The following is a 12,447-nucleotide window of genomic DNA, read 5'->3' as shown; positions in this document are numbered from 1 at the left end:
TTAATATTTAAGGTTGCGTTTATGATGTGCTGACACAAAAAAAAAACTAGTTTGTGATGTACGACAATTTACGAGTTACATCCAACGAAAAATTGGAGACATAATAGCATGTTTATTGTAGGTCTCTTAGGTTGAGTCTTTTAGCATAGTATAAGATACGGTTTTTTAGCTTTTAACTAAAAAAATTAAGAGATGTCTCTTAAATAAGAGATATAAGAGACGTCTCTTAGCTTTTTTAGTTAAAAGCTAAGAGACCGTATCTTATATTATGTTACGAAACCCGACCTAAGAGACATGCAATAAACATGCTCTAAAGCTAACTAAACAATGTCTTCTTTTTTTTATTAAAATAACGTATAATGGCAACTCGGGCCAAACACAAAAAAAAAAATGGCTTGAAAACAGATTATGCTCATGAATGGAGACGCGTGAAATGTTAAGAGTGATATTTAACATTTAAGCCACTGAGCTAATGACAATTTAAGCAAACTTTGCGGCTGATTACATATTTAACTAGAACACGGCCTCGATCAAGCCCATGTGTAACCGCCCAAAACTTAGTCCAAATTTTTTCTAGAAAAGTTTGAGAGGACTGCAGTCTGTTAGGTTAAAATCTGAGGGTTTCCTTCGTTTTCACTATAAATAAAGCTGTTATATTTCTCTTTTGTCTCATTCAGAAAGAAAAGTGAAGCTCTCCATAGAAATTCAAGAGACTGAAAACCCTAGCTACTCTCTCTCTCTCTCTCTCTCTCTTTCTCTCTCTACGATGCCGCGTCTCTCTCTTTCTCCTCGCCCCACTCTCTCTTTCCTCGCCGGATCCAAGTCGGCGACCATGAGTGGTGGTGGTCGTTGGTTGATGTGTTCGTCGTTGCTCGATCTCTTGTTCTCTCGTTCCAGTTCTCCAGATCTAAATAAAGTGAGATGATTCGAACCCAGATTTCTCTCTTAATTTTTATACTCCTACATGTTGTAATTAGAACTTGGTTAGTCCTTGTTTGAAGTTAGGTTGATATATCATAATGAGAATTAAGTTGCTAGATGAATGGTCATGATGCATAAGAACCTTCACACTGTTTAAAGGGTTTAATGGGCTGCCCCATGTTGATGTGAATGATTACTTGTGTGATTGGTTGCTATGATTCCATTTGGTGATTGTTTGATGAAGAGCTAGGTTGCTACAAAGAACTGCACGCTTAGATTATTAGATGAAGGTACAATTGGAATTACAAGTGGTATCAGATGAAATGAATGATTGGAATGAATGATGAGTGTGATGTGTATTGTATGTGACACCGAGAATGGGTGGCATCTAATGATGAGTTACCCGTGGGAAGTTAATGATAAGTAATGGCTAATGATGAATGAATATGATTGATGTAAGACACCGAGAACGGGTAGCGTCTCGAAAGAGACTATAAATTAATGATGAGTACACGCAGGATAGTACACTAACATGAGGTACCTGTGGGAAGTTAATGTCAAAGGCGCTAGATGTAAGATCGAGTCACTCAGAGTCGTAGCATATCTGATCATCAAGATCGTGAGGCAGACAATGCCGAAAAGGGCAAAAGGAATGCGAGCGGGTGGTCACTTAGGAAGCCTCGAGACAGTGGATAACGTAAGATCTCACATGATATGCTAACACAAGGTGGGACGTCCGTGAGCGAGTCATAGGTCCTTACGTCTAAGTTTCATGGAGTCGTGTATGTCGACTCGATCGAGTCCATGTGTAGCAATGACTGAGTTCTTCCAATGATTGATGCTAGGTTGATAGTAACCATATGGAAATGCATAATGTTGCGTTTATTGTAAGTTGCATTTGATTGATTGAAGTTGTTGGTCAGTACTCTTTCTCGCATTAAGTAGTATAGAGATTATACGGAAAGACTGGTCTAGAATTATTTCACTGAATAACCCATTTACTCATGCTCTGTATTTCCATTTCCATGTGCGCAGGCAGGGGCGGTCTTATAATAAGTAGGGTCCTAAGCAAAAAAAAAGGGCTTATACAGAAACACAAGAAGTGAAAAAATGAAGAAAATGTTCAAGCGATAGTGGACAAAATTCATTTTTTTCTATTTTCTATGTTAAATCTGGGTCCCGTTGAAATGATGATATTTTTGTTAGGAAAATTTTCTTACTTCTTCAGTCGACAATCCTTTCTTTCATACCATAAAAATTCTAAGAAAAAAAAATTAAATAAATATATTTTGAAAAAAAAATGGGGCCATGAAGGTTTGGAGATCCAATGCCTATGTTTTAACTGGCTCTGCTCAGGGACATCCATGTGCGCAGGATATAGGTGGGTTGGTATATTAAAGAAGGCAGTGCATCTTTTGACTCTTAGGATCAGTAACAGAACATGTCGGGCTATCTATAATGAGTAGATGTGTGTCGGTCAAGAGCTGGGGCAACAGAACATGTCGGACTATCCGTTTCGAGCGCCGAGTCGGACGTTGGGGTAAACAGTTACGCCATACTTCCTTTGCATCAGTCAAGAGCTGTTATGTTGCTAAGACAGTGGTTCTATAAAACTATCGTGCGACACAAAGCTTAAAAATATAAACAGTGTAGTGAAATATGGAACTCTTGCATCCATATTCAAAACTATAAAAATATAGGAGTAGGGAAATTAGAGCATGATTAATGTGGGGTTCTTAGGGTGGAGTTTTTAGCGGAATATAAAAAACCGTCTCTTAAATATCACCCTAAGAACTTCCCATTAATTATGTTCTTATATATAGCAGTATATGCTTGTAAGTTTGTAAATTTTGCATATACAAAAATATGAACTTGTAGATGTATAATATATATGTTATATATAATGAGTGACGAACCATATATTACGTGGGACTGTTACTAGTTACTTTTATTGTCAACAGTAACTGTGAAATAAGTCAAGGAAAAAATATCTATGACCAATATCTAATACTTTCTCCATTTCAGATTATTTGTCGTTTTAAATTTCGGCACACAGATTAAGAAAACATCTAATTTTATATATTTACTAAATAAAAACATCATTACTAATACACGTAACCACATTTCAACCAATTGAAAAATAGATTAAATATAAAATTAATAAATTTTGCATTGAAATTATAAAACAACACTTATTTTAAAACAAAATTTTTACCATACAACGTGAAATAATCTGAAATGGAGGGAGTATACTATGAGTGCTTTTAGGGGGATGTATTCAACCGAGAGTTTCAGGTGATTTGTATTTAAATGACAAATCTATTGTTATTGAAACATGAATTTTAAAAACTCATTTAAAATCCACTGTTATTGAATTTGACATTTCTTAAAGTACTCTGAAATCCACTGTTATTGAAAATATTTTAAGTTGTAGAGTTTTAAAGTTTTCAGGTGATTTTAGGGTGTTTGGGTAGGATTTCTTAGTTAAAAAAATTAAAACTCAAATCCCATAATTTTAGGTGATATTGAGTAGATTAACAGAAATCACTTAAATCTCTGCAACTTATTGAAATCATTTAAAACCCCATTAAAAATCAAATCACATCAAATGTTAAATTGAATACATCCCCTTAGCTGATAAGTAGTTATTGTTGGAGATTGATTATATCTATCGGATAAGACATGTCCAGTAAATTGAACTCTATCCATTTAGCAAATCCTATAGTAAAAGGGATATATGAGGAGTAGGGAGGCTGTCTACGTCCTCGATTAAAATCAGCCAATAGGGTGAATTTATTTGTCCAAGTCACACTCGGTTTGGGCTTTGGTTTTTTTTTTATAAGGGTTATTTGACATAAGAACTGAGTTTCTACTACTTGTTTTTGCCGAGTTCATCAAACACTTACGATTTTTTTTTTTCTTCTCTTTTGTAATTATTTTTAACCAATCAATAAACGTTTTTCAAATAATTCACCATTGAATTCGTGTCTATTTTCGATATCTGTCAAATTTAGATTAAATAATGATCGACCGACGAGACACCCTCTCTTCGTTCTTTTTGTAGGTCTATTATGAAAGATACGAAATATGAGAGGTCCATTCTCATTTAAGTCTTCTACATTAACTAAACCTCAAACACTCTTATCAAATTCGATTTAAAATTTATGTTTACATCTTCTCAATTTAAAAGTCTCATTCATTTTGCCCCAACAAGTGATTAATTTATTGTATGCGTTATCATCTATACTATTAAAACAGAAGCCATGACTTAATTCATGTGTATTTTTTTTTTTAATTTGGACATTCCTTAAAAAGTTGTTTAAATTATTTTTTTTTATAAATATTTCAGCTATTTGAATATTCTATAACAAACAAATCAAATAGATATTCCTATATTTTCTCTCAAATTGTATCTGAATAAAAATCTTTTCATATCCTTTTTACAGTATAAAATATATTTCATTTTTCATTAAAATAAAGCTTTTAAATATTCAATCAATTTCGTATTTGTTTAAAATAAATGTATATTTCATTTTTCACTTAAACAAAAATTTAATTTTTTTAGTTAATTTTGTGTTTATTTGAAAAATAAATATATATTTCATTTTAACTAAAACAAACTTTTAAAATATCTAATTAATTTTTTGTAATTATAACTAATCTCATGTACAATATTTTACTAAATTTACGATACTAATTTAATATAATAATTATCCATTAAATTTTTGATCCTTAATCAATAAGATTTTTCAATTTAGAATTTTATATCACATGATTTAATATATGCTATCACTGAAAATTCAAAACATATAAATTAAGTTATTGTATGTGAACTATAAATTTGCTGTGTTTTAAAATGTTATATTAAACAATTTGTAATATGTTAAATATTATAGTTAGCCATGTAAAATAAATAATTATGTGTATAAAAATAAAAATAATCATCCGCACGGCGAGACGTAGTTGTCATTACAACCCAAATATTTTTTTCTATTATCATTCAATTATAAACTCATACAGTATAATGTTCCTTTTTTATTTTTAACTAGGTGTCTTCCTGCACATGGTGCAGTAAAAAAATTTAAAATATTTTTTAACATATAAATATAAATTATATTTTAAAATAAAATTTTATTAATATTGTAAATTTTCTTTTTCGTATCAATATTTTAATATAAATTTGATTTAATTAAATATAAAAATTATATTTAAGAATATACATGTATATATTTGAAATTATAATCTTAGATAGATTTTTAAATCTATTTATTTTAATTAAATATATTAAATAAATTTGTAAAAGGTGCATAATTACCAAAAATTAAAATTAAACTATATTTATAAAAATTTAGATATATAAGAAAATAATGATTTTACGATTAAATTTTTATAATTTTCTAAAAAAATTGTATACATTTTTAAAAATTTTAGTAATAAAATTGTATAATTTAAAAATATATAATTAAATTATATTTTGAAATTTATAATTCCATATTTGAATACATTTATTTTAATGATGATTTATGAGTTATTCCCATATTCAAAAAAAAATTCCAAAAATATAAATTGACATTAAATATAATATATGAGTTATTACCATATTTTAAAAAGTTTACCAAAAATATAAATTAACACTAAATGGAATTGTCTATGTCATATTAAGTTATAATACATGTCATCAATTTCAGTAGTCATGTCATATTTATTTTATGAAATTGATTGTAGAAATGACATGTGGCAAAATTACTTCGCAAATATAGTCTAGGGAAGGAGAAGAAAACATCATTTATTTAAATGAAAGTGACAACAATAAACAACTGAACCATGTTTCTTCTGATTTCTTATATTCCACATAGCCCTGGTCAAAAAAACTGGAACCGAAAAATTGAATTGGAACCGAACTAAATTAACCGAAACCGGACCGAAATTCTCAAATACCTGAGTAGTTCCTATATATCTATATTCGAATAATAGAACCGAAACTAGAATTAAATACAGAACCGAACCGGTACCCGAATATCCAAAAACCAAGTTTTAGCTTTCTAATATTAGGTAAAATATCATCAACTCCACTCGAGCCCAAGTTGGATAAGAAGAGTGAGAACATTGTTACCACAAGATCACATTATCTTTTATGTTCTCATTTATATTATTTATATATATATATATATAGTATTTTATGTATTAAAATATAGTAAATAATTATAAAACTAGCATTTCAGTGACTCAAATTCTGGTTAGATTGACAAATATGCAAGTGTATAACTAATAAACCACCGAGACTAACATGTTTTAACTGATATATATATATATATATACACACAATTGATTCATATATTAAACAAATATCCAAAACCGAACCGAAACCAAACTGTAATCGAACCGAAACCGGATTGAAATTTCATAAGTACCTATTGAATATAAGAATGATTTATCCGATATACCTGAAACCGAATGATTTGTACCCGAAACTGAACCTAATACCCGAATGCCCAGGGCCATTTCCACACAGAAATACAACAAGTTATTAAAAAGAAAACAGTCCAACTATCAACTTTGTTGTTGTTGTGTGTTTACAACACAGAGTTTATCTTTATTTCTTTTTTAGCTTTATAATTAATTTTGTGTTACCACCATCCACGACCAATACTACTAGATTTTTCTTCGGCTACGTGGCATAAATATCCATTTTTTCATAACGATTAGTAAGTTTAAATTTCTATACATTATCAATTTCGATTACAAGAAAAAGAAAACAAATTTATTCAATGGCAGGGAGTCGGGAGTTATCAACCACTAAGATTTCGTTATTTCATATTTGATATCTTTTAAAAAAAGAAACAAAATATTATTAATTTAAATTATAATTTTAAAATAAAAAATAAAAATAATAATAATAGTTAAAAAATATTTTAACAAAAAAATTAATGTCATCAGCAAAATACTAAACCATAAATCCTAAACCCTTGGATAAACCCTAAACCTTTGGATAAATCCTAAAATTTAAATCAAAAACAGTAAACACTAAAACACTAACCCCTAAACTCTAAATCCTAAAACTTAAACCCTAAACCCTAAACCCTTGAGTGTTATTGTTTTTGATTTAGAGTTTAAAATTTATCCAAGAAATTAAGGTTTACCTAAGAGTTTAGGATTTAGGGTTTAGGATTTAGTGTTTTGCTGATGACGTTAAAAATATTTTTTTAAAAATTCTTTTTTTTAGCTATTACTATTTTTTATTTATTTATTTACTTTTTATTTAAAAAATATAATATAACTTGACAATATTTTATTTTCTTTTTAAAAGATATCAAATATAAAATTATTTTATCGTTGGGAGTCAAGACATAAGAGCATCTTTATTACCAAAATATCTTAATGAGTTTTCAAATTAAGCACTACTAATGTTTTTGATTTTTCTTTAAAATTATGTTTTTGAACATTTTGACAATTTTTTGACAGATTTTATTGAAATTGAACTAAATTAACAAGTGACAATTATATAAAGTTTTCATTTGAATATTATATTTTCATAAAAATATTTCTTGGTGAGATACTATTTAAGATATCACTATTGAAGATGTTAGAAAAACAAATCTATTGGTTCAACTACTATTTCAAAATTAATGTTCAACTGTATATAAAAATTATATTAAGCATTTTTATTTAAAATCTTTCAGAAATATGAAGATGATCTTACTTGATATATGTTACATACCAAAAAAGCCAAAACTACTCGACTATTATAAACGCATTGTTGATCTATAAACCCCCCCCCCCCCCCCCCCTCCAAAATAAAAATTAAAGTGAAAACAAAGGGCAGTATGACAATTTTGCTTGAGAGAGAGAGAGAGAGTAAGAAAAAGCAAAAAACGGAAGAGAAGAGAAAAGAAAAGCAGAGTGAGAAAATAGCTTCGTGTCACTTGTCACCTCTATAAATCTCTCTCCATTGACAACCTTTCACTTCCATCAACACTCTCTCTCTCTCTCTTTATCTCCACTCATCAATCTCTCTCTTTCTTGCCCCACTCTCTCTCTAGAATGGAAAGACCCATGGTTCCAACATGGAGACCCGACCCGGTTTACCGACCACCGGAGACGCCTCTGGAGCCGATGGAGTTCCTCGCTCGCTCTTGGAGCGTCTCAGCTCTCGAGGTCTCGAAGGCTCTGACACCTTCGAACCCTCAGATTCTCCTCTCCAAAACCGAAGAAGAAACCATCTCCGGCGACGGCGGCGATACGGAGGAGAACGGACTTGTCTCTGGAAACACCTTCTCCTTCGCGTGTTCAGAAACTTCTCAAATGGTGATGGATCGTATCTTGTCTCACTCTGTAAGTCTCCTTTTGTTGTTCGGATAAAAAAAACAAAGTATTTGCGGACAAAGCTATGCATTTGTGTTCTCTTTTGTAAGATGTTGACACACTTTAATCTCTTTCCGTTTCCTTTTTTTTTTTTTTTTTTTTTTTGTCTTCAGATTCTTAATTTCTTTTGTTTTTATCCTCAGGCTCTCTTAATTTAAGTTCTTGTTCTCTTCTTCATTGATTTTTTTCTTTCCAAATCGAGACAATTTTGTTCATGGAAATCTCTATGAAAGAAGGAATTTTCACGCGCAATAATTCTAATTATTAATCAAACAAAAAAAAAAGATGAAAATTTATGATTAGATATCTACATGCTTTCTGGGACCCTTAACCACAAGTTTTTTTTTTGTCATCATCTTCTGCAAGGAGTTCTCCTTTTGTCTCATGTTCATCATATTTTTTAACAATAATAATGACATTTGTGCAGCAAGAAGTGTCACCAAGAACATCCGGTCGGCTTTCACACAGTAGTGGCCCTCTCAACGGTTCTTTAACCGACAGTCCTCCCGTCTCTCCTCCCGAATCCGATGACATTAAGGTTTTCAATTTATCTCTCTCTCTCTCTTTAATCATAACTTAATTCTGGTTAAAAGTTTGTGTTTTTCTCAATGTAAATGTTTTCAATTTTTACTGCTTCACTGACAATAACATCACCTTTCTCTTTATCCAACCATACCCAGAGATCATGTTTCTTTTTCTCCACTACTGTTTCCGATGTTTATTTTCAGTATAACAACATTCGCTATTTAATACAATTATTTACTCCTTAATCAAGTGTTTTTCTCGGGTTTGTCTTGTTTTTATTTTTTAATTAACTTTGATTTTGTCTTTTTCTTGTTCATCACTCTTCCAAGATCTTTCCTTTTCTAGGATTAATTTTTCTGTATCCATTTCTGGGGACTCCCTAATTTGGCTTTACTATGCAGCAGTTTTGTCGGGCGAACAACACAGCACTGAACAACATTAACTCCCAGTTCCGTTCCACGGCCACTACTCCGGGACCTATAACCGCCACAGCTACACAGTCCAAGACGGTGGGACGCTGGCTTAAGGACCGGAGGGAGAAGAAGAAGGAGGAGACTCGAGCGCATAACGCTCAGATTCACGCGGCTGTCTCCGTCGCTGGCGTTGCTGCAGCTGTTGCCGCCATCGCAGCAGCCACCGCCGCGTTTTCTAGCTCCGGGAAGGATGAGCAGATGGCTAAAACCGACATGGCGGTTGCTTCTGCCGCGACCCTCGTTGCTGCTCAGTGTGTGGAGGCTGCTGAGTTAATGGGAGCTGAGAGGGAGCATTTGGCTTCTGTTGTTAGCTCCGCGGTTAATGTTCGCTCTGCCGGAGATATCATGACTCTCACCGCCGGTGCTGCCACAGGTTCAGTAGCTTCATTAACTCTGTATTTTGAGGTTTTGATTTGACTTTAAAGTTGGAAACTTGATGAAGAAAACATCAGAATTGATCTGAGGGTTGACTCAAAATTAGAATTTATGATGAAATCAAAGTTGATGTTTGGCTAATTTGATCTTATTGGTGCAGCTCTAAGGGGCGTGGCGACCTTGAAGGCGAGGGCGATGAAGGAAGTGTGGAACATTGCATCAGTGATACCAATGGACAAGGGACTCACTTCTACTGGAGGATGCAGCAATGTTCACAATGGTAGCAACGGTAGTTCGAGCAGTAGTCACAGTGGGGAACTTATGCAACAGGAGAATTTCTTGGGAACTTGTAGCAGAGAATGGCTTGCTAGAGGTTGCGAACTTCTCAAACGCACTCGCAAAGGTAACAACAAGTTCTATCTTTCCTTTTTTTCCCTTTAGTTTACGTTTTAGTTCTTTGGATCTTTTGTTCTAATGCTTCTTTGTGTTACTTTTGCAGGTGATCTCCACTGGAAAATAGTTTCTGTTTACATCAACAAGATGAATCAGGTATTGGTTTATTTCCCTTAGTGTCTTGAGATTTGTTCACTTTAGGAGATGATCGCTGATCTGATTAAAAAGATTAAAGAGAGCCTAGATTATTTGATAATCAGTGGGGAATCTTTAGTAGCTTCACATGGATGTGAACTTTGTTATATGAAACACACGAAAAGATGAGAAAATGAGATTTCAAATGGCAGGAAAAGAAGAGAAAGCAGAAATAGTACTAAAGCTAGTAAAAATAAAAAGCATTGCTATGAAAATGATGATGATAATGAAATTATGGGATCCACTTTTTGTCTTTTTTGCGTAAGCATCTTCTTTGAGAATCAACTATTTGTTTTTTTATTGTTTTGATTATTGATCTTGTAGGTTACACTGAAGATGAAGAGCAAGCATGTTGGCAAAACCTTCACCAAGAAGAAAAAGAGTAAGATATCATTTGCGCTTGTTACATACATATATATATATATATATATATATATATATATAATATTTCATTCATAAAGATGATTTTTAAATTTAAAACCTGAAAAGATTGATAGGAGGTTTATCTAATTCCTTCCTGGACATTAAAGATGATTCTTCTAAACGAGGTTTAAGACATTAAAGATGATTCTTCTAAATTGGGTTTAAAACAAAGAATGTTTTCTAGTTATATTTTGTTTGATATCACTCAATGGGAGCAAAGTTGAAAGCTTTATCTTTTTGTCACTATATACTGTCAATTATATGTGAACCCTGGTAAAGAGAATTCAAAACGTTGATGTGGGTCTGCTTTGGATATGGGGATTTGAGAAGAAAAAAAAATGAAAAAGCAAAAGTGTATGTGTCTAAAGTAACTTATAAGATCAAATCAAAAGTGGCCCTCAATCTTTTACTTTTTGTCTATTCTTTGAATGTGAACTTGAAGACTCTTTGTTTTAAATGTTTTTTGTTCCAATTTTGGTTGCAGACATTGTGCTTGAAGTGATCAAGAATGTTCCAGCCTGGCCTGGACGACATTTGCTTGAGGGAGGAGATGATCTGAGATACTTTGGTTTGAAGACTGTCCTGCGAGGTGATGTGGAATTTGAATGCAAGAGCCAGAGGGAGTATGATATGTGGACGCAAGGTGTTTCGAGGCTTCTTGTGGTCGCTGCTGAAAGGAGATTTAGGATGTGAATAAACCGTTTTAAAAAGTCTGCCTAGTATGTGAGTGCGTTTTAACTTATGGGGTCAAAATTAAAACTTTAGTAAACTTTAGGGGTTCTTTTAAGGTAATGTTTTGTGGGTGGGTGTAGGAATGTAATGGACCTACTTAGTCAAGGTTTCAAAAACGAAGGTGGGGAAGGGTTTGGTTTTTGATAAACAAAACTTAGTGGGGTGATCTGTAATGTTTAATTTCTTAGGTCTCTTTGTGTTGGTGGTCATTTTGTATAAAAAACAAAGTTGAAGTAAGAGATAATATTTTATATTATTGATGAGTCCATTTTCCATATTTATTGGGAACATCAAATATGCTTCTTTTTTGTCCCACTGTTGGTGAAAAAATCCATAAAGAATCTGCACATGTTTCTCATATGAAAGAAGAAGACAAAACAAATAATGAAGAGTTAGTCTGGTTGTGTTACAAAAAAAAAAGAAAAGAATTAGTCTGGTTATTGTTAACAACTTATCATGTGTTTCCTGAAGCCATCAGCACTCTCAACATTTATACTCGTTTTCGTAAAATTGGATAAATGGTCGGTTTAGTCAGTGATTGTTAAGAAAAATTCATTCAGCCAAGAATGAAAGATAGCCCCCTTCGCAGAATTTACACAAATGCATAGACATTTGCATTCAGACTAAATATATTAAAAATGTCCGCTATATATATAACTATTCTAAAGATACCTTGGTTAGCAAGTAATCCCTACAAAAGCTAGTCAAATTAAAAACACAGAGCACAAAAGCAACCCAGTCATTTAAAGGCTTGTGCTCGTAATTAATTCTTAGTACTGGGAACATCAGATAAGATGAAACCAGTCACTTATTGTTTTTGGTCTGGAGTTTCACCAGAATATCCAGGATTTTGAGGAAGAGACTGATGCTGTCCAGATAAAGATTAGCAGAAGCACGGTAATACTCATCGTAGTCAAGTTTCCTGGTCAGCTTGACAAAGACTATGTCTCTGAATAATATGATTGCAGCTAAACAATGGGTTTCCACAGATGATAGAATATGTACATTTTAATGTCTCTTAAAAAAAAAAAACTAAAGATAAATCTGA

At 32.3% G+C, this 12,447-nt stretch overlaps 1 protein-coding gene across 2 annotated transcripts; it reads left to right on the top strand.

The window, feature by feature from the left end:
* The first annotated feature begins 7,853 nt into the window (after nt 1-7,853).
* Nucleotides 7,854-11,655, top strand: LOC106376225 (VAN3-binding protein). 2 transcript variants are annotated; one of them, XM_048744924.1, is made up of 7 exons: nt 7,854-8,253; nt 8,711-8,821; nt 9,213-9,654; nt 9,817-10,059; nt 10,156-10,205; nt 10,569-10,626; nt 11,152-11,655. In XM_048744924.1, the coding sequence occupies exons 1-7, from the start codon at nt 7,963-7,965 to the stop codon at nt 11,358-11,360; spliced, it is 1,404 nt and encodes a 467-aa protein (XP_048600881.1). In that variant the 5' UTR covers nt 7,854-7,962; the 3' UTR covers nt 11,361-11,655. The 2 variants fall into 2 exon arrangements, with proteins under 2 accessions (XP_048600881.1, XP_013671744.2); XM_013816290.3 differs by having other exon boundaries at nt 7,861-8,253; nt 9,210-9,654.
* Nucleotides 11,656-12,447: the final 792 nt, after the last annotated feature.

Source organism: Brassica napus, chromosome C1 (assembly GCF_020379485.1).
Source record: "Brassica napus cultivar Da-Ae chromosome C1, Da-Ae, whole genome shotgun sequence".
NCBI classification, from domain to species: domain Eukaryota; kingdom Viridiplantae; phylum Streptophyta; class Magnoliopsida; order Brassicales; family Brassicaceae; genus Brassica; species Brassica napus.
Note: the sequence above shows the minus strand (reverse complement) of the source record. Positions and strands in the feature narration are given on the sequence as shown.

What these genes read in the sequence shown, in the direction of transcription:
- LOC106376225 (XM_013816290.3), top strand. Translation starts at nt 7,963, where the DNA reads ATGGAAAGACCCATGGTTCCAACATGGAGACCCGACCCGGTTTACCGA. An exon ending in ATCGTATCTTGTCTCACTCT is followed by an intron (nt 8,254 to 8,710) that starts GTAAGTCTCCTT and finishes ACATTTGTGCAG; the next exon opens with CAAGAAGTGTCACCAAGAAC. An exon ending in CCGAATCCGATGACATTAAG is followed by an intron (nt 8,822 to 9,209) that starts GTTTTCAATTTA and finishes TTTACTATGCAG; the next exon opens with CAGTTTTGTCGGGCGAACAA.